Source organism: Electrophorus electricus, chromosome 7 (assembly GCF_041902795.1).
Source record: "Electrophorus electricus isolate QZ-2024a chromosome 7, ASM4190279v1, whole genome shotgun sequence".
NCBI lineage: Eukaryota > Metazoa > Chordata > Actinopteri > Gymnotiformes > Gymnotidae > Electrophorus > Electrophorus electricus.
In genome coordinates, this window is record NC_137503.1 from 177,196 (window position 1) to 200,000 (window position 22,805).

Sequence of the window (22,805 nt, forward strand, 5' to 3'; positions counted from 1 at the left end):
CCAGGCCACAGTGCTGCACATCTGTTGCTTTGGCTTAAACTATGCAAGTCACTTTAGGCTAGAGACCAGTTGACCAGCGTAATAAATACAACAGCGTGTAAAGAGAAACAATAGTGTAGAGGAGGCCAGAAAACAGATTACAGCTCTGAAAACCACCCAGGCCAGGTGGAGGATGTCACAAGTGTTTATCTACCTATCATATATATTTAAGCCTCTACAAACAGTGGTGAAGTGCATTATTTCTTCCAATTTCTTAAGTTTGCAGAGCTATCAATCTGGATTTTTCAGAAACAGGACATGTTGGATAATGCACTAATATCCCAACATTAGGAAACATTCGAGGATGAATGTTCTGTGCTGGGTTGTGTGGTTTGGCAAAGATACCTGATTAAGAGAGATGTCCAAATTCTAAAAACAGTGGTGAAGTGGTCATGCTCGAGAATATGAAACGGTGTTGAGACTCGTGACAGAGGCCACACAAACAATCCAATGACTTTAAAAAGTGACACAGGTGTGGTCAGCCCTGGACACTGGTCAGGCTGTCACTGCTTCTGTTCTTGGTTATTACACACTGCTGTTTGAAACCTTAAACATTTGTATAGCCTAACATATTTGTTAAACAACTCAGATGAGGGCGGGTGCTTCTTTACACACTCCTTACATATTCAGTTAAGCTTTATAAATGACCGGATCGTTAATGACAATCCCTTAGCATGGCTCCCGTTATATTTAAACTCATTTTCTGGTATCGTAGGCTAGAATTAGCGCCATGTACATGTAGTTTTAAATCTCTGTCGCCACCTTGTGGTAACTGTGTTAAAATAAGCTACCAGACGTTAAGCGGCGAAATTGATAACGATTAGATATTTGGGGTTCAAGGTTGGTAGGATTTGGAGACCCGAGTGTATTGCCAAATAGAGCTTTGGTCATGCACGATTTCAGTGTTGGCTGGAAAAGGAAAAAAGGAAAAAAGATCTCAAACGCTGAGAAAATATAAGGAAAAAAGATCGGAAACGCTAAAAAAAAAGAAGACGTCTTTTCGTTGTCATTGGGGGTATCACTCCATCGACCTCTCTCCCTCTCTGGTGATGGATGTCTTTAAAGGTGAAACTTCTAAAGTAGGATGGGGTGTGTGTGTGTGTTTGCATTCCTTTGTAAAGCCAAAGAGGCAATTACAAAGAAGCAAAGAAGCCGAAGTGACGCTCACAGTGTAAGAACATGCGATCTCCCCGCGTGGGAGTTGCTGTCAGCCCACAGCACGAGTGCATTTTGTTCCGTCAGTGCAAATTCGGGGTGACTCATATGTAAGTGCGCACCTAACGGGTACTGGACTCAGCGCTTAGACTATACGCTGCTTTCTGCTCTCTAGGCACATTGTGTTGTCGCTTTGAAGCGTTTCAGAACTGAATAAGGTGGTAAAGGCCACAGAACACGCGCACTCCGTCTGGACTGTACAGAGCGCGAGTGGTGGTGCGGCACACCTGTAACTGCGGACACGGTAAGATCATTTGCGCTTTCGTATTTCTCTCAAAGAACTCACTGAAATTGGCATTCAGGTTAATTATTCCTTATTCCTATCTATATACGCAAACTATTGATAGAACTACTTGAATATATAACCTATTAGGGCAGTATATCCATACATGTAAAGCGACATCCTGGTGAATGTATATGTGAATCTGTAATTTTGTAGGTTTGATGCTCGAAACTGGTCAGTGAAACATGGGATTTTTTTTTCCAAATTAAATTTGGAAAATGTAAACGTTTGGTAACGTTTATTGGTTAGTCGTGTGTCACTTTTACAGAGACTGATTATGATCATTTAACGATCATATTAACTGATGAATCGATATACTATTTCGCAAGCATTCTTTTAAAAAGTTAAAACAAGCATCAGATATACTTTCGCTACGAAGAGTAAAAACTGTGTTAATCACGGTTTTATTTTATGCGATGGAAAGGGAAAGGATTAAATACATTGTTACTTCGTAAGTTTAAGACTTATGGACGTATGGTTATCTGTTTTAAGCTCCCGGGGCGATGAAAACAGATGTAACGGTCTGGCGCTTGGGGCTGTGTCCAGGTTTCCAGGAGGAAAAGTCAAATCCATATTAGCTATATCGCCGTCTGGCTGTTGTCCACGTTTTCTGCTGAGTTGTCTTTGTAACTTATTATTGAAATCATTATATTGGTCAAACCGAATCGCCTTTTATATGGGCTATTTGAAGTGGTTTGGCTGTGGTTTAAACTATTGTTGATCCCATTCTGTTTGATGTGGTACTATTGAATGCACCTGATTTGATCAGCGAGCACACACTGTGCAGAGCGCGAGACAAATTTTTCATTCGACGGATACTGATTTATCGCGCTCTCTGGCCCACCTTACACTGGAAACCTATATCCGCAATTATGCTCACACCTGAAAACTTACAGACCCGTGCGATGAGCATCAAATACAGTTCAACCCACTGGACATACACCCATGGTGGTTTTATTTTGCAGCCCATTTCGGGCCATTTCTTTGCTTTCATTCTCTCTCCTTTCATTGTTTCGTTCAGTGTCCTGAAGCTTCACTGTCCGGGTCCGTCTGCACTGATGGCGGCTTCTACGTCCTCCTCAGCCGGTGACGTGGATTCGAACACGGCTAATTTACGACCATCCGCCTCAAGTACGTCTCTCCCAGATCAAGCATTTTTCTCTGCATGGCTTGTTTATCCTGTGAGGCGGCGACATTCATCAATGCCTTAAAAAATCAGCGCCGTATGAAATGTCTATTAGTCTGCACACCACCAGTTAGTTTACAGCACACACCTGCAGTAACGGCTGGAGACAAATCGGTCTGCACGATTCATGTCGGGAAAAAGAACAAATGGGCATCAGTTGACAGATTCATTACATTTGCTAAAACAGGAAATACGGAGCAGCAACAGTAACAATAATAAACACACTTAGAAGATTTTTAGGTTATTTAAAAGAGCGGTTTTTGCCCGTGTGAAGATTATGATTCTTCTTCTTCTAATAATAATAATAATAATAATAATAATAATAATAATAATAATAATAATAATAACTATTGTTGTTAGTATTATTATTATTATTATTATTATTATTTTATTGTTATTATTATTACTATTTTAACTCACATAAGACTGATTCAGTGTTTTTTTTTCTGACTCATTGAACGACACTAATTCAGAACTGCAGGTTGGCTAATAATGGCTCTTGCAGGTCGATCAATTTTATGATGATGTCACTCGCAGCATCGAGGTGCTATTATCTATTGTGAGAAGAGCGGTTTCGAAAGCTTAATTACCGAAATTACCCGCCATCGCAGCTGGAATCATTCGCCCCTATTTTTTGTGAGCTTACTTTCAAAATGGATTTCACTTGTTTCTCAAAAGCGCGGGAGCTCACATCTTTAGATACTAGATCATTCTAAATATTAGTGTTTTCCTCTTAGCTTTTGGAAATGTATATTTCTGTTTAAAATAAACCTTCAAGAAACATGACGGTGTTGCTTAGAAACAGAAGTGCCACTCTTTTAGGTTTTAGGGTCAATATAATTGGCCAATTTAATGTAATTTTCATTTGAAAGGCATGAAAAGGTGTGTGTGAGTGGGTGTGTGTGTGTGCGTGTGCGTGTGTGTGTGCGGGGGAGGGGAGGGGCTGCGTGTGTGTGTGTGTGCTGTGGAGGCCTAGCTCGTGTTTTACCATTATCTTTCTGCCAAGCTCCATCTCGCGCTCACTGACCTGAGGGGAATCGCGTTGTCACTTATGCGCCACGAGGCTGCGCGAGCCGCCTCCAGTTGCCCATTCTGTCTTCCACAAATATTAGTCCCAAATGGACAACAGAAATGTATTATTACTTTTGCTTTCTCATTCTTAACTTCTCTAAACCCAATTCCACTCCAACCTACGCTTAGACATAGATTGTTTAACTGTTCAAAATACGTAGGCTACTAAGAAATAATAAAGAACATTTTTTAAATTCCTGGGATTGCTTCAGTACTTGTGTAGGGTAATACAGTTCCTTTCAGTTTTGCTAGGCTAGTTTCCATTGTGTATTCATTTCATTAATCTGTTTGAAAGATGCGCGTATATGTTACTGATATAATGATGTAGGACTCCATTTATGCAGTACATATTGTATATTTATTATTATCATATTATTTATTATATATTGTATATATATACAATATGTACTGCATATATATATATATATATATATAGAGAGAGAGAGAGAGAGAGAGAGAGAGAGAGAGAGAGAGAGTGTGTGTGTGTGTGTGTGTGTGTGTGTGTACATATTGTATATTTCTGTGGGTGCCGCGCGACGGCCAGCCATGCAGGTCGGCACCAAACACAGCGTTTCACCCAATTAATTTCTGAGCGCGCTCCTGACCTCATTTCATGCCCGGTTATTTTAAACCGCTTCTTTACCGGCTGTGTGCCCCATTTATTAGCCGCCTGCTTTTCTGGTGACCTCTATTGATTGCTGAATGAAATACAGTGATTTAAAACTGCCCCAAAAATAAAAAAGAAGCACACACTCGGGAAAGAAATGCCCAAATATGCAAGCTGTGAATTCAATCTCTGCTCGCGCGTCTCAGCGCGTGGCGCTCCATTTCGCGCTTTTTCAGATCCATTCTTACCACGAAATAAATATAAAATGTCGGAAATTGAACAGCTCTCCCAAACGTCTCGTTTTAGCCTGTGACGCGTGGTACGGAGTTGCACATGGCTGCACGAGGAAACTGGGAATGAAGATTTGCGGTAAGTTATAGCAATGTCCTCACACTGTCGTTTTAACGCACAGCAGGCCAAAAGGGTGTCCAAACGTCACCATGACTTCAACCTCAATTCGGCTCCCGAACGCTCGCATGGCTGCAGGGTCACTTCGTGTCTCGGTAGCCACGTTCACTGTCTGTCCCTTGCTCTTTATTCTTCTGCGCGTGCGAAGGCATTTGCCGTTTATAAACACAAAGGAAAGCGCACTGTCACTGCGCATTCCCATCGCTGGAAAAAGGTCAGTAATGTAGCCCGCAGGCCGAACAAGGGACTCGGCTTTTGTAGCGCTTTGTAATGCTCCATGTTTCCCTGCGTCCCCCGGAGATGGCATTTCCTTACCGGACAAAACGAACACGAAGTTCGGAAGCTCCGGGTAAAGAGAGTTTACCGCAGGCTGTTCGGGGAAAGAATGGCGCATCTGTCTGTTTTCCAGCCTTAGTCAGAGGTATTAGGCACCACAATTACCTGTATTATCCAATTTTATAGTTAAGCATAGGCCTATATATAGGATCTATATTCTCTCTCTCTCTCTCTCTCTCTCTCTCTCTCTTTATTACTTTCTTTCTTTCTCTCTTTGTCTCTCTCTCTCTCTCTTATTACTTTCTTTCTCTCTTTATGTCTCTCTCTCTCTCTCTCTCTCTCTCTCTCTCTCATAGTAAGACTGAGGTGAAAACGATTCGAAGTTGATGACGTAGGGTTGAGGATGTGGCTGCATGACTCTATTTGTTTGGAGACATAAAGCAGATGCTGCCCAAAAGTAAACAATATCCTTCAATGATATTTAGGGTTAGGGCGTAATGTAACGAGTGGAGAGTTCCTCTGTTTAATTCCCAAATTGCGAAAATAAATAATACATATCTTAACACTTTGTCAGTCAGCCAAATTTTTATTTGGTTTTTATTTTACTATAATTAAACTAATGTAGCCTACTTACATTATATCATATATCATATATATATATATATATATATATATATATATATATATATATATATATATATATATATATATATATATATATATATATATATATATATATATGTATGTATGTATGTATGTATGTATGTATGTATGTATAAAACATAAATAACGATTTTAAATCACTAAACACCGATAAGTTATTCATTATCAAATTTTATCCTAATCGCCAAAACAGCATGAGTAGCCTCCTGCAATACGCCCCCGACCTCGCATTTAAAAAGAGAAAAGATTCCGTTATATTAAAGGTTTCCGCATAACTTCAAATAAAGATCATTTGTCGTTTTAAAACGAAATCTGATTAACAGTAGATATTGAATCTCAATGACCACATAAACAACAACTTAAATATTCGGTTCTAATCTTGGTCTGTATATCTTTTATCAAACGAAAATAATTCTACAGCAGTGCATCAAGGGAGGGCATGAGCACTGAGCTGTTTGGCTGCTAACCTATTGCCGACCTTGCGTGAGAACACAGAGAAATCTATATTGTTAACAGTAATAAAATCGTGCATTGAGCTTCTGGTCATCACCAAAGATTTACAGCATTGAACCGTCATTACGTCTTATCAGAGCCGCGCCTGAATCTGAAAGGTGGGGGGGGGGCTTTCAAAATCAGCTCGCGGGGCGTCTGCTTTGTGCGATAAATCAGATATTCAAGAGAGGTGGCCCGTGTCCACTGGAAATCCGATAAATCAGATATCCAAGAGAGGTGGCCCGTGTCCACTGGAAATCCGAACACCAAACAATTTAGGCCCCTTTCAATGATCATTCCATGTTCTGATCCAAAGTCGCGATTTTTCAATGATATTCATTCTTTTAACGCCTTACCGATTGCAGTGCAAAACAATAAATAAAAATGAAATATTTTATCTATGTCGTATGTCATGCTTGTTTGGAGTGACATCCAGAGTAATGTCTGTAATATCCTGGACACTGTGGGTAATGTGTGGCAATTCCTTCTACCGTTCATGCAAGTTTTTGCACTAATATATCACTGATGGATCACTGTCACGGCTCGCAGTCTTCAAGTCTCCGCGCAGTGACGTGGTCGTGTGTGAGGGGGCAGTTTGCCCACCCAGGCGGAGTTGTGTGCGTGCGGGGATGACCTCGGGTAGCGCTGAGCGTTTTCGTTACGCGATCCCCTGGACAGCGAATCCCGCCCTTAAACAGCACTGACCAGTGACAGAATGAGCACTAACGGCCACATATCTGTCAATCCGACACGTTGTTAGACATCCAAAGTTAAGCATGTGCCGGGCAGCTCACCGTGGAAATTAGCAAACTATGTTTTATCTGGAAACACCCTAAAATAACGTAGAAGACATGTTCGCTAGTGCCAGCTGTCCGTTTCATTCTTTGTCCTCTTCCCCGTGTAATAAAACAGGTTTCTTGCAGAAGAACAACAGCTTGGATGAGAGAAATATCATTGGTCCTTTAAAGGAGCCCCAGAAGAACCAACTCTCGTGGGACCACGGTGAGCGCGCCCCGCGCTGCAGGCGTCCGGACACGGACTTCTCCAACCTGTTCGCTCGAGGTGAGTCCTGATGATTCTCCATTCTGATGCTTTTTGATATTCAGATTTTGTCAAGGTCTTAAATAATTAAACCTTCAAGGTTAGGCTTAGAAAGTTTCTGGCTATTAGGGTCAATCTCGCTAGGGTTTACACTTGATTTGTAAAACACACATTTCGTCTTTATACGGTGATTTATGATTTATTCATATAAACACCAACGTCAGCAGGCAACCCGCGCGCGTGTGTATTCCCTGCTACAGTCACTGTTGCGTATTATGAAGATAACAGTTATTAAAGAAATACATTTTTAAAAAATTAGAATAAATAAATAAATAAAAGTAACTGAGATTAGTATCAGGAATTTGTTATTTGCATATTTGTTATGCAAAATCAAATATTTACTCCATAGATTTATCTGCTTGGAATATTCCTAATAATGTCGATAATGTGAACATATTGTTAATGTACGTATTATTTCCAGATTTACTTCCCGCGAAAAATGGCGAAGAACCAACTATGCAGTTTCTCCTGGAAGTCGTGGACATTCTGACAAATTATGTTCGCAAGTCATTCGATAGATCGACCAAAGTGTTGGACTTCCATCACCCACACCAGCTGCTGGAGGGACTCGAGGGCTTCAACCTCGAGCTCTCGGATCAGCCTGAGTCCCTCGAGCAGATTCTCGTGGACTGCCGAGACACTCTGAAGTACGGAGTGCGGACAGGTAGGAGGTCATCACACATCCCAACACTGCACTGAAATGTGTCATACACACACTATATTAGTGACTGGAGCTAGATCGCGTGATTAAAGGTGGGCAGTTGTGCGTGTCTGTACTTTGTCCTCTCGATAGTGTGCCGCGTGCGTGCTTGTAAACCGCATTAACGATAAAGATACAAAATAAATCATATTTAAAATGACCAAGTTGAGAAAATGTCACACACACAAATGAAACCTCAGTGTTGAATTGGCACCTGTTTTTCTAGGTGGTGTGGGTGTATCACAAGGTTTAGTAACGTGGTCTGTTTTCCAGGAACTGTGCAAAATAGTGTGCGTTCCCAAACGCTGTCTGATGTAGTAGAAAAGGGGTCGCTAAAGGCTTTTCAAATAAAAACAAGGCAGTTAGGACGTCTGGGCCTGTAACAGCGATATGCGGGGAGACGGGTCTCTGTTTTCAGGCTGAGAGGCTAAAGCACTGCAGTGTTACAAGCCGTCACTGCTGATAAATATGATTATATCATTACATGCGTTCAAGCTATGTGTGTGTGTGTGTGTGTGTGTGTGTGTACATATATAGGTATGTATCTATCTATTTGGTAAATTTAACTCAATTCCTGTTTTGTATCCCAGTTTTAGACATTATATATATATATATATATATAGAGAGAGAGAGAGAGAGAGAGAGAGAGAGAGAGAGAGAGAGAGAGAGAGAGAGAGAGAGAGAGAGTGTAAATGTAACGGTTAGCGGTAAGGAGGCGGACGCATGTGCGGAGAATAGCGAGATTTATTAGGAGTAAATCCAAAATCAGAGTCGGTATAACAGTCCAGGGTCATAGAGCCAACATAGAGATTACGGGGATACATGATAAACAAAACAAGAGCATGGATAAACGAAAGATAGGAAACACAAAGCAAAAGCACACAAAGGCAAAAAATGGAAGCAGGCTATAACAAAGACTAGAAAACACTCAGGGGCTAAGAAACACGAAGGCTAGGATACATGGAGTACAATCTTACAGGGATACAGAGACGGGCTTTCAAAAACATTTAGACATTGAACCAATCAAACACAATGAACCTAACACATAAATGCAATGAACAGCCAAGACAGCGAACACGACAGGGTTTAAATACATGAACTTAACAAGAGTAGAAACATGGGACAGGTGTGGAAAATCAAACGAGGGGCGGAGAAAACTAAACTACGGACTGGAGCTAAAATACACAAGACAGGGAAACATGGAACACGGAAACTTGGAGGGACTAACCGTGACACAATATATATATATATATATATATATATATATATATATATATATATATATATATATATATATATATATATATAAAATTTAAATACATTACAGCTTTGACATATCTGCCTAATGAGGTGTTCTCAGTTTTTTTCTCAGGAATTATGTAAATATCCATGAATTTGTAGATGAACTATATTTGCATTTATATTACTTACTGATGTTTGTCACTGTGTTAATCATTAAAGAGCCGTGTGTTGTGTTGAAAACAGCTGACGCCAGAGGCTCAGTCCTCTTTAACTCTGTCCTCTTTAACTCTGTCCTCTTTAACCCAGTCCTCTTTAACTCTGTCCTCTTTAACTCTGTCCTCTTTAACCCAGTCCTCTTTAACCCAGTCCTCTTTAACTCTGTCCTCTTTAACTCTGTCCTCTTTAACCCAGTTCTCTTTAAATCTGTCCTCTTTAACTCTGTCCTCTTTAACTCTGTCCTCTTTAACCCAGTCCTCTTGTCTGCTCTCCTTTCAGGACATCCCAGATTTTTCAACCAGCTCTCTACAGGGCTGGACATCATTGGCCTGGCAGGAGAATGGCTCACATCTACTGCTAATACCAACATGTAAGTCCTACAGCATGTGAGCCCCCCCCCCCCCAACCCCCAAGGTCTTCACTGTGTGTGTGTGTGTGTGTGTGTGTGTGTGTGTGTGTGAAGTTTTCCAATAGTAGGAAAGTATATAAAGCGTTTGTTTTGGCTGTATGGCTGGAGGTGCTGGTTTTGTTAGTGCTGTATCGAGTGATATCTCTGAACTACGTAATAGTGTTCTGATAACACAGGCTCTACCCATGGCCCAGAGGCTTTGGGTTAGATTGCATATTGATCAGTACACATTTTATAACAGCACTGCATGATAACACGCACACAAGCTATTACCTCATCTGCACAGGAGCATGTCTGTCTGACTTTGAAATGGCAGGATAAGGAACACAGGTGCTTATTATAGATACTGGAAATGAAGACTATTATTGCCATGTTCTAAATCATATCTGCTATTTCTTGAGGTTTTTAACAAGTTATTACTATCTAGGTCTCTCTTTCTGCACACATCAATCATTCACACACACACACACACACACACACACACACACACACACACACACACACACACACACACACACACACACACTGTGTTCTAATATTAGCCCAGTCTAATGAGCCTGAGTAGTTTCCTCTTCTCTGTAAAGCACTTCAGCTCTGGTGGACTCGTCCCAGCTCTAGTTAACGGGCCATTGATTGAGCCTTGCTAACGGCTGCTGGTCCTGGTGCCAGCTGAGCCCTGCCAATCACAGAGCAGGACAGCAACCCCAGCTGTGCTCCCACAGGACACAGCACTTCATTAAAGCCACCCTCCTTCATATAAACACAGGACTCCATAATAGGAGTCACTTATGATGAGGAAATTCTTGTTAAACTTCCATTATGGGAACAACGGCTGGTGGCACTGGGGAATTACTTTGCCTAATACATACACACACACACACAAATGAATCCCTGCATGTTATACACCACACACACACACACACACACACACACACACACACACACACACACACATACACACAGAGAGAGTATTTTCTCAATTGTAAAAAATTGAAGTTATAGAACTTAACATACCTGTGTACAGTATGCCTGTTTTTTTGTTATCAGCTGTAGATAGATAGATAGATTGATACATAGATATTCAAAATTGTAGTGACGTACACAAGGACATTTGGGACAGAGTTCCTTCATCAGTTGTGCAAGCAAAGTGCTTCTGAATTAGTAGTAGGAGGAGCCAGTTTATATATGAAACAGTAGATGTTTAACTCATAACATTAATTCCATGGGGTTCTAAAGTTCTAACATTGTAGATGAGTTACACATACACACACACACACACACACACACACACGCACACACACACACACACACACACACACGGGGCCAAATCTGGAGGGGGGGGGGAATTAAACCAAGAGGGAGGTGTCACTCTGCTGTTTCTGGTGAGACACACTCTGATGTCCTTTATTGGAGTATTCACCCATCACCCCTCACCTCTTACCCCTCACCTCTTACCCCTCACTGCTCACCCCTCACTCCTCACCCCTCACGTCTTACCCCTCACCTCTTACCCCTCACTGCTCACCCCTTATCTCTCACCGCTCACCCCTCACCACTCCATTATGTGTGATTTTCGAGCATCATTGGCTCCCAGAGTTATTCAATCTAAGACAACTCCCTCCCCCTTACACACACACACACACACACACACATACTCTCTTTCTGTCTCTCTCTTTCTTTACAGCTGTCTCTCTTTTCGTCACATGCACATACACACACATACACACACAAACACACACAAAATGTTGTTGTGTTATGATCACACACAAACTGTTGTTGATTGTGTTATCATCATTTGTGGTAACTAATGAGAAATAGTCAGAAATTATTGACTACTACTGTGGGAAAATGCGCACACACACACAAAACAAATAAAAACACTGCAGCAAAAACTATAAACAAATTTAAAATATAAACATAAAATCATCATACTCAATAAGCTTACAGAGATAAGTGACACACCAGAGGAATTTTTACATATTTCCAGATTTCTTACTGGCTTTATAAACATTTACTGTAGGATTTCTCAGTCACACATTTATAAGGATTAGCATGAATGAATATGTATGAAATTAAAAATTATTTGGAATCCAAAGATTTAGATGATCTATAGCTGTGTACTGACTTTCTATAACACATTTGTAATAATTCATTTTTCATGAAACCAGGCTGATATTTCCTGGCCTTTGCTATGTACACGGCATTGTAAGCATAATTCTTGTTATTAGGGCCTCAGAAAAATTCTCTGAATTTTATTGATGATGTTCTTTTATTCTGTCATGTGTGTGTGTGGGGGGGGGGGGGGGGGTGTGTAAGCCTGGAGTTCACAAGATGTGTGCCGTGGTCTGAGGGGGTTCTTTGTTCTTCTTGTGGTGCAACACACACACACAAATGGATACACACTCGGGCACACACACGCATGCATCGTTTTCCACAGACATTTCCACGTGCCCGTGGGTTGATGGCTTTAGAGAAAGAATCGGGTGGCTCAGGTGCTTATCTCCCCGAGCAGCTGCTCTAAGCCAGCACCATGGCTGTGTCCTGACAGGCTGAATTCCTCTATTTAGACTGACAGATACTCATCACTCCATCAGGCTCCTTCATTAAAGCGCCTGTGTGAAATGAGTGCTTATCTGCCCCATCACAGCCCTCCTTTAATTAGCAACATTCAGAAAAGCGTAACGGAGCAGAATTGATCTTGGCTGGATCAGACTGCTGCGCGTGGGCTGTGGAGGCTGCTTGTTCCTACACAGGCAGAAATGAGCTGAACACAGCCAGCTTCTGGTAATGATGATATCTGTTAGGGAAAGTCTGTTATTGGGATTGCTGATTGAGTCCATTCATTATCATTCCTAATAATCCTGTGATTGGTTTGCTTTGTATCTCAGGAAATATTCTGCCCCAGTGGACTAGAATCATTCTTATATATGGGTGTTTTTTCTTCTACATGGGTGTTTCTTTCCTTCTATATGAGTGTTTGTTCTTCTACATGGGTGTTTTTTCTTCTATATGGGTGTTTTTTCTACTATATTTATTTTTTTTCTCATTCCATATGGGTATTTTTCTTCTATTTCAGTGTTTTTTGTGCTATATGGGTGTTTCTTTTCTTTTATATGGATGTTTTTTCTTCTATATTGGTGTGTTTTCTTCTATATTGGTGTCTTTTCTTCTATATGCGTGTTTTTCCTCCCATATGGGTGTATTTTTTCTTCTATATGAATTTTATTATTTAATATGAGTGTTTTTCCTGCTGAAACAAATAATCACAGCGGTGTCTTAAGGGGTATTTACTGCAGCCAGTCAAACATTTTGCTGATATCTAATTGCCACTAGAATCAGACTGACTTTTCCCACATCCCCTCTCCCCATATCCCAGCAGGTTCACCTGAACCTCTAACCCTCTCTGCAGGTTCACCTATGAGATCGCACCTGTGTTTGTGCTGATGGAGCAGCTTACACTGAAGAAAATGAGGGAGATTATTGGCTGGCCTAATGGAGAAGGGGATGGGCTTTTCTCCCCAGGTAACACCACCTGCCTGGCACATGGAGCCTAGGTAACCCCACCTGTCTGGCACATGTCTGGCACATGGAGCCCAGTTAACACCACCTGTCTGGCACATGGAGCCCAGTTAACACCACCTGTCTGGCACATGGAGCCTAGGTAAACCCACCTGTCTGGCACTTAGAGCCTAGGTAACCCCACATGTCTGGCACATTAAGCCCAGGTAACCCCACCTGTCTGGCACATGAAGCCCAAGTAACCCCACCTGTCTGGCACATGGAGCCCAGGTAACACCACCTGTCAGGCACATGAAGCCCAAGTAACCCCACATGTCTGGCACATTAAGCTTAAACCCAAAGATGTTCAAGTTTCAAGTTTCAAGTTTGGTTTATTTGTCACATACATAGTCATACACAGTACAACACGCAGTGAAATGTTCCTAAAACCCTAAATGGTTGTTATGATGTATTTTATTACAATATTTTATTACGTTATCACAGCATTAGCACAGGAACTAAACCCAGTATGAGGAGATTAAGTCACATAATCAGAATGAGAAGATTAACACAATTAATCAGAATGAGATTCACACATAATCAGTATGAGGAGATTAACTCACAAATAATCTGAATGAGATTCACTCACACATATTCAGTATGTGATTAACACATAGATAGTATTTGATAAAGCTCAGCATTTGCTCTATATGTGAGTGCTGACTTGCTTTTCTATATCCAGGTGGTGCCATATCCAACATGTACAGTGTGATGATTGCCAGATATAAGTATTTCCCTGAGATCAAAACCAAAGGCATGTGTGCTGCACCACGTCTCGTGCTGTTTACGTCAGAAAATGTAAGAACAGCCTGTTGTCTCATTATTGCACAGCTCATTCAGCTAAAAACCCAACAGTTCATCTTCCTGCTCTTTCTAATCTTTGTTCTGAGTGTTATGCATTGTTGTCATTAATCTCTGATGGTGGTTTCATCCTTTTGCTGCTGTTTTAGAGTCACTATTCGATCATGAAAGCAGGAGCAGCACTAGGGTTTGGGAAGGAAAACGTGATTCTTCTCAGCACAGATGAGAGGTAACTGACACTGGAACCCAAAACCCAAAACTCAGTGTCTGTACAGGATCACATGCAGTAGGTCCAATGTCTGTGTCTCTTACAGGATTTAGTGATTTTAGGAATATAGGGATTTTAGCTTTACATTGTTACAAACAGCTGGAAAATGCACTAACTCTACTGTTATACATAGACTAAATCAACTCTGTTAGACATACACTAACTGAACTCTGTTAGAAACACAATAACTCAACTCTCTGTTAGACATACACTAACGCAACTCTGTTAGACATACACTAATTCAACACTGTTAGACATACACTAAATCGACTCTCTTAGACATACACTATCTCAACTATGTTAGACACATACTAAGTCAACTCTGTTAGACATACACATTCAACACTGTTAGACATAAACTAAATCGACTCTCTTAGACATACACTATCTCAACTATGTTAGACACATACTAAGTCAACTCTGTTAGACATACACTAACAACTCTGTTAGATATACACTAACTCAACTCTGTTGGAAACACACTAACTCAACTTTGTTATACATACACTAACTGTACTCTGTTATAAAAATACTAACTTAACTCTGTTATACATACATTAACTCAACTCTGTTGGAATCACACTAACTCAACTCTGTTAGACATACACTAACTCAACTCTGGTTGACATACCCTAACTCTACTCTGATAGACATACAATATCTCAAATCTGTTAGAAACATACTAACTCAACTCTGTTATATACACACTAATTCAACTTTGATGGAAACACACTAACTCAACTCTGTTAGACATAAAGTAACTCAGCTCTGTTAAACATACCCTAACTCAACTCTGCTAGAAACACACTAACTCAACTTTTTGTTATATATACACTAACTCAACTTTGTTGGAAACGCACTAACTCAACTCTATTAGAGATACACTAACTCAAGTCTGTTAGACATACACTAACTCAACTCTCTGTTAGACATATGCTAACTCCACTATTTTATACATACACTAACTCAACTCTCTGTTATATATATACACTAATTCAACTTTGATGGAAACACACTAACAACTCTGTTATACATACACTAACTCAACTCTCTGTCAGACATACACTAACTCAACTCTGTCGGAAATACACTAACAACTCTGTTAAACCTACACTAACTCAACTCTGTTATACATACACCAACTCAACTCTCTATTATACATGCACTAACTGAACTCTGTTAGACTAATTCAACTCTGTTTCTGTTGCTGAAATCCCCTGTACGTCTGGCTGTCCTGATCCACTGGGCCATTTTTCAGGGGTCGGGTCATTCCTGCTGACCTGGAGGCAAAGGTCATTGCAGCCAAACAGAAGGTGAGTTGTGATCATGCTCACTTAGATTGTCCATTATAACAACATCTGTTCTAGAGCTGTGCGCATCTCCGCTCTAGTTGAACTCATGGGTGAGCAGTTTAGCTTTCAGAGTCACTCTTCCACTGAGAGAGACTGGAGTTTAGAAGCCTATTGTCATTTACAACCCTAAGAAATAATAAATACTCCTTTCACTTGGTCAAGATCCTTTCTGAGCAGCTGCATCAAGCAATATTTGAATGTTATAATCTAGGGTTGTCTGATTTTTTTGTGTGGTTAATCTGCAGTTATGCCTGATGTTTGTGTGTGTGGGTTACTAGGGTTACATTTGATGTGTGGGGGTAATTAGGGATATATCTGATTTGTGCATAATCTAGGGTTATGTCTGTTTGTTACATGTGTAATCTAGGATTATGTCTGACTGTTTCATATGTAATATAAGGTGAGGTCTGGTTATTCTTTGATTGTAATCTAGAGATATGTGAAAACTGGGGTTATCTCTAACTGTTGGGCATGTGTGATCTACGGTCATGTCTGATTGTTGTGTGTAATATACGGTCATGTCTGATTGTTGTGTGTGTGATCTAAGATCATGTCTGATCATTGTGTGCAGAATCTAAGGTTATATTTGATTGATATGTGTGTGTAATCTAGAGTTATATCTGACTGGTATGTGCAGGCAATCTAAGGTTATTCTGTTGTATGTTTGTGTAATACAGAGTAATGTCTGATGTGTATACAATCTAGAGTCTGATTGCTGTGTGTGTTATGTAGGGATATGTCTGATTTTTGTGTGTGTGTTCTCAGGGTTATGTCCCACTCTTTGTGAACGCGACGGCCGGTACTACAGTCTATGGAGCGTTCGACCCCATCAATGACATCGCCAACATCTGCGAGAAATACAACATGTGGCTACATGTGGACGTAGGACATTTAGTAATGGACAACACAATACAGGGTATTAATATTCTACATTCACAAAGGTGTAGTTGACATGTTTTGTGTGTGTGTGTGTGTGTGTGTGTGTGTGTGTGTGTGTGTGTGTGTGTGTGTGTGTGTGTGTGTGTGTGTGTGTGTGTGTGTAAAACTTTAGGGTGCATGGGGTGGCAGCCTGTTGATGTCAAGGAAGCATCGTCACAAGCTAAGCGGTATTGAGAGGTAAAGTGTTCCGTAAAGTGCCACAATCCCCAGAATAACTAAAGTGTGCAGAGGGGAGGATGCACTGACACCTGCTTTACCTTCCAGGGCAAACTCAGTCACATGGAACCCACACAAGATGATGGGGGTTCCTCTTCAGTGCTCCGCCATCCTGGTCAGAGAGAAGGTAAGAATTACAAACACAAAAACACACTTAAAGATCATTTAAGATTGTTTTCTCTCTCCGTCTCCTTTTCCATCTCTCTCTCTCTCTCTCTCTCTCTCTCTCTCTCTCTCTCACCCACACACACACACACACACACACTCTTAAATCATTCCTTAACCTTATCTTCAGTGGACATATTTTGGATTTGTGCTGACCGAAGACAAGCCACATTTATCATAATAATAAATGTGTTCTATATCATCAAAGACAATAAAACAAGCTCTCACACACACACACACAAACACAAACATGCATGCACATGCACACACATGCACACACACATAGACGCACGCACATGCATGTGAAAGCACTCACATACACTCACACACATGCATTCACACACACACATGCATTCGCACTCACACATGCATTCACACACAAACACACACACACACACACACACACACACACACACACACACACACACACACACACATGCTCGGCCCATGACAATGCTCTGCTCTCATCTTTAGGGCATTCTTCAAGGCTGTAACTCCATGTGTGCTGGATACCTGTTCCAGCCAGACAAACAGTACGACGTCACGTATGACACAGGTGATAAGGCCATCCAGTGTGGCAGACATGTGGACATCTTTAAATTCTGGCTTATGTGGAAGGCAAAGGTAGGTCACACATCACACTGCTAATGGGATGTCATCTCATTCATCTGATTCTATGTCCAGTTCTGATTCTAAATTATTTTATGACTCATGATTTTATGGTAACTGAAATCAGTGATGATTTGGTGCCATTTTATGTCTCTTAAGTTGAATGCAGACTTGAAGCATAAAGAGAGAATCTAAATATGCCTTTTCAAAGAACACCAGGAAGCAGTACTCAAACAGTGCTCAGACAGTGCTCAAACAGTACTCAAACAGTGCTCAGACAGTACTCCGACAGTGCTCAGACAGTGCTCAAACAGTACTCAAACAGTACTCAGACAGTACTCAGACAGTACTCAGACAGTGCTCAAACAGTACTCAAACAGTACTCAAACAGTACTCAAACAGTGCTCAGACAGTACTCAGACAGTAAAGACAGTGCTCAGACATCTAATGCTGGGCTCTCATGATTGTTTCTAGCCTTGCCACCTCTGGGATACAATAGTGCACACTGGTGATGTGTTACAGTAGTGCACATTTGTTACAGTAGTGCACACATGGCAGGTAATACCTGTGCTTGCGGTGGGTGGTGCCTTCTCGGACCCAGTGAGCCCCATGTGAGCTGTGTGCTGCTGTGCTGTCTGTATCTGCTGCTGACTGCAGTGTCTGGTAACTCACACAGGGCACAGTCGGCTTTCAGCAGCACATTGACAAGTGTCTTGACCTCTCTGAATACCTCTACAAAAAAATCAAGAACCGTGAGGGCTATGAGATGGTCTTTCAGGGAGAGGTAACAATTGACATACAGTACATTGTATGTTTCTTTTTATATTATTTTTCTCCAGGAGTACCACTCCATAAAAGATGCCAATCGAACTACAGTTTTTTTCTCTTTGTCTCTCCCCCTGTTCTACCCCCCACCCCCACCCCCCAAGCCTCAGCACACTAATGTCTGCTTTTGGTACATTCCACCGAGCCTGCGGAACATTCCAGATGGAGAGGAGAAGAGGGAACAGTTGCACAAAGTACTTAACCACCTACTGACCAAGAATATAACAATGAACAGTACATCAGTACAGCATTCTAACAATACTCTCCCCTTCCCCTAGGTGGCACCAAAGATAAAAGCGATGATGATGGAGTCTGGCACCACCATGGTGGGTTACCAGCCACAGGGAGACAAAGTCAACTTCTTCCGCATGGTCATCTCCAATCATGCTGCCACCACATCTGATATAGACTTTCTAATCGATGAGATTGAGAGGCTTGGGCATGACCTGTGATAGCACCCTCTCCTAGGGAGAGGTGTGTACTGCACCACTTAACCACCTACCTAACAATCAGAGCCTGTGGTGCGTATATGAATATGTGGTGTGTGTATATATCTGTGTACATGTTGGGTCTGTGGCTGCAGTAGGATCCATTTCTCAGCACTGTGTTTCTATAAATTTCCTTTGTTGTAGATCATGTAAAAAATGTTTCCTTTGTGAGGTGAAAACATGTCTTCAGTTGAAATGTTCAATAACAAACAGAAATTGAAACGTTTTAATTTAACAATGCAGTAACTATTTAATTTCATCTGTAATTTATCTTCATTCCTGTTTTAAGAAAATGTATGTAAATCTGTGTGTATTTATGGTGAAGTAATGAGTTTGTGAGAGCCAAAGACAGATAACTATTGTCGCTATATGTTACACTATACATTTTCTAAGTATTATATTAAGTATTCTATAAGTATTCTTTCAGACAGGCTAGAACATAGAATATATAATAAAGCCTATATATATACATACATATATACATACACACACACACACACATTTTTTGTGGGTGGGTGTGTTTGTTCAGGTTCTTGATCTTAGTGCAATCAGTGTGTTGTGTATCTGTGATTTTGTTGTGTGTAGTGTGTGTGAAACTTTGTTTTAAAGCAATCATGTCAATGAGCAGTGCAAAACAATTTTTTTAATCATCTGTTAACAATAATAGGCTAATAACACTATTAACACCATTAACACTATTAACACTATTAATAAAATAAAGCAAAGCACAAATAAGACAACTGGTGAGAATGTCATCTTGAGGAAAATGTAAAGACTTTTGACACATATAAATGTAGTAATGTTTGATTATTGTGCAGACATGCAGTAAGTAGTGCTACAGTTAGCAGCCTGCAGGTTTGCAGAATATCTTTCCCTTTGTTTAAAACTACTTTTGAGTCGAGCTTTGTTGCTGTGATGCTTGAATGGACAGACTGGGTTAGGGTTAGCAGACTGGGTTAAGGATAGCGGACTGGGTTAGGGTTAGCGGCCTGGGTTAGGTTTAGTGGACTGGGTTAGGGTTAGCGGCCTGGGTTAGCGGACTGGGTTAGGTTTAGTGGACTGGGTTAGCAGGTGGACAGAAGAAAGGCACTTTAATTAACACCCTCACTGCAATGTGAACACTGTTACAGTCACTTACTGTACCATGCAAATAAAAAAAATATTAAAATATTAAACTGTTTGTCATTCTCATTTAAAACAGAAACATTTATGGGTTTTGATAATTCAAGTTTCAGGTTACAAGTTTGGTTTATTCATCACATACATAGTCATACACAGTTAATTAACGTTTTGGTGATGTTTTAGTGACCATAACAGATCTTGCCTTGATTTCCAACCTATTAAATAATGTATTAGTAAATGTAAAAACAAAAAAGATTAGCTGCAGTATCCTTTCAGAACTCCAGGTGTGAAGCAAAAGTAAAACAAAGGAATTGACTACATAAGGAAAGGACGTAAGGTGCAGGCCAGGCTACAGAAAATTACATATGTAGTATTAAGGATGTCTTATCAATTCCAGTAATAGTATCTTACTTAATAGTTAGTAGATTAATAGTAACCAGATACAAACAGCTTAATGGTGGAACAGGCAACTGTTTCCTCTTGATTTTAAGGTTTGCTTTCCGTAAATTCGCTTATTCTTTGCTGTTCTCTTGTCAGTTTCGGGTAGCCTTAGTTTACTGTACCATCCCGGGACACGGAAAAAAACATTGATAAAATTGTTGAGCAAAATCTTTCAAATCATTTGGTTCGTGTTTGCAGCGTAGGCTAGGCCAGGTTCGCTCCACCAAAACAAGAAAGTGCGCACACGTCATCATGGCACACCCAATTGACACATCTTGTGTCGTCACCATCATCGTCATTCTGTACAAGCGCCTTTATTGTACGGAACAAGAATAAAGACTGAGGTAGCTGAGCTTAAGTCTCCCGCCATATGGAGGCAGTGGCTCTTATAAGTGCAGAAAATGCTGTGTGAAGTCTAGAAAACACAGACCTAAATCACACTCGAACTGCACATGCCTGAATTAATGTTGGGATCATACTACATGAAAACACAATATATCATCATGTACATGATATATTTACATTTACATGATAATGTACATATATATATACACACACACACAATATATTTATATTTACATTATATATTTACATTTATATTTACATTATATATTTACATTTATATTTACATTATATATTTATATTTACGATATATTTACATTTATGACATATTTATATTTACATGATATATTTACATTTAGATGATATATTTATATTTACATGATATATTTACATTATGATATATTTACATGTTATACTTACATTTATATGATATATTTACATTTACATGTACCATGTTCACGCTTAACGCACGTGTCTGTACGACACAAACCTTCCCATAATTCCCTACTTCCTGGATTGCCACGTAATAGCTGCGCGAGCGGCCGTGTCTCACGGATCTTCTAACCACCGTAGCGCAGCTCGAGCTCGCGCACACCGGGAGCCCAGACCACACTGTGAGCGTGACCGGATCCATGGGCGCATCGCAGAGCGTGGACGTGCCCGGCGGCGGCTCGGAGGGCTACCACGTCCTCAGGGTACGTGCCCGGAGCAAAGCGCGCTTTGCCGCGGATGAGTTTAGACCAGACGGCGGAAGAACTAATCGAGGCCGCGGATGAGCGCTGGGCCTGCGCTGCCTGCTAACGCTGCTAACGCTTCTAACACGGTCTCCTTTACAACATCTGTAAACGGTCAATGCAGACTGCCCTGCGATCCTGGAAATGGCACAGACTTTATAATGACAAAACCAGTTTAACCACAGACTGACTGGAGAATCTGGACTGGTTTGACATTATACAGCTGAGGTTGGCTAGCTAGTAGCATAAAGAGCGAGCTACGCGCGTAATGTGTTTGATGTTCTGGTCTTCTGTCTGTTAGCCAGAGTACCCGCTAATGTTCACAGTGACTCGTAAACGCGCCGATAGGTGGGTGGGGTGGGCGGGGTAGGTAGGTGGGGTGGGGTAGGTAGGTAGGTAGGTAGGTAGGTGGGGTGGGGTGGGGTAGGTAGGTAGGTGGGTAGGTGGGTGGGTAGGTGGGTAGGTGGGTGGGTGGATGGGTGGGGTGGGGTAAGGTAGGTAGGTAGGTAGGTAGGGTCGCTAATTCGCTGCTTGGTTATAGAAGATGGAAGTATTTCTGTTGAATCCCTGGACTGTCGAGTCATTATTAGCCAGCTAGCAGGACAGGGACGCGCGCGTATCTGATCAAACCAGGCTTTTGTCGACACACTGGTGGATTAAATGGTCCGTAATTCCACATCTTGCTTATTTTAATGTCCGAGTGAGAGTTGGGAGGAGAGCGGGCTTCACGTGTTGGTATTTATGCTCCTCGCTTGGTTGTCTAATAGCACGCGGGTATGTTGTAACTGCGCTTCTGTGTGCAGGTGCAGGAAAACTCTCCAGGATATCGGGCAGGATTGGAGCCTTTCTTCGACTTCATCGTGTCCATCAATAATACCAGACTGGTATGTTAATAATAAAACCAGACTATTATAATGCAGCTCACACCCAGCTAATCAACATTCACCTTTAGCAAATACCTCTTGATCTGTGCAGTAGTAGGTGAACAGTGTCTTCAGCATCTAAATTATCTTCTTTAAAGAGCTGATGGTTATTGT

The 22,805-nt window shown here is 41.0% G+C and overlaps 2 protein-coding genes across 4 annotated transcripts in view; both read left to right on the forward strand.

The window, feature by feature from the left end:
* The first annotated feature begins 853 nt into the window (after positions 1-853).
* On the forward strand, positions 854-20,518 carry gad1b (glutamate decarboxylase 1b). 3 transcript variants are annotated; one of them, XM_035524719.2, is made up of 18 exons: positions 854-1,104; positions 1,370-1,498; positions 2,559-2,668; positions 4,708-4,770; positions 7,153-7,302; positions 7,763-8,005; positions 9,779-9,869; positions 13,318-13,430; positions 14,149-14,264; positions 14,417-14,496; positions 15,794-15,848; positions 16,653-16,769; positions 16,939-17,003; positions 17,091-17,169; positions 17,682-17,831; positions 18,493-18,600; positions 18,746-18,835; positions 18,920-20,517. In XM_035524719.2, the coding sequence occupies exons 3-18, from the start codon at positions 2,596-2,598 to the stop codon at positions 19,091-19,093; spliced, it is 1,767 nt and encodes a 588-aa protein (XP_035380612.1). In that variant the 5' UTR covers positions 854-1,104; positions 1,370-1,498; positions 2,559-2,595; the 3' UTR covers positions 19,094-20,517. The 3 variants fall into 3 exon arrangements, with proteins under 3 accessions (XP_035380612.1, XP_081573096.1, XP_081573097.1); XM_081716970.1 differs by lacking the exon at positions 854-1,104 and having other exon boundaries at positions 1,136-1,498; XM_081716971.1 differs by lacking the exons at positions 854-1,104; positions 4,708-4,770 and having other exon boundaries at positions 1,136-1,498; positions 18,920-20,518.
* A 1,028-nt stretch (positions 20,519-21,546) lies between these two features.
* gorasp2 (golgi reassembly stacking protein 2) overlaps positions 21,547-22,805 on the forward strand; it is a 5,515-nt gene continuing 4,256 nt past the window's right edge. Inside the window, exons 1-2 of the mRNA XM_026998628.3 lie at positions 21,547-21,729; positions 22,572-22,652. Coding sequence (XP_026854429.2) covers positions 21,667-21,729; positions 22,572-22,652 — 144 coding nt within the window. The 5' untranslated portion in view covers positions 21,547-21,666. The remainder of the gene's footprint in view (positions 21,730-22,571; positions 22,653-22,805) is intronic.

Bases quoted from the DNA above. Each gene is read 5' to 3' on its own strand.
- gad1b (XM_035524719.2), top strand. From the start codon at position 2,596: ATGGCGGCTTCTACGTCCTCCTCAGCCGGTGACGTGGATTCGAACACG. The intron at 15,849-16,652 runs GTGAGTTGTGAT...GTGTGTTCTCAG, and splicing joins TCATTGCAGCCAAACAGAAG to GGTTATGTCCCACTCTTTGT. The intron at 18,836-18,919 runs GTACTTAACCAC...CCCTTCCCCTAG, and splicing joins AGAGGGAACAGTTGCACAAA to GTGGCACCAAAGATAAAAGC.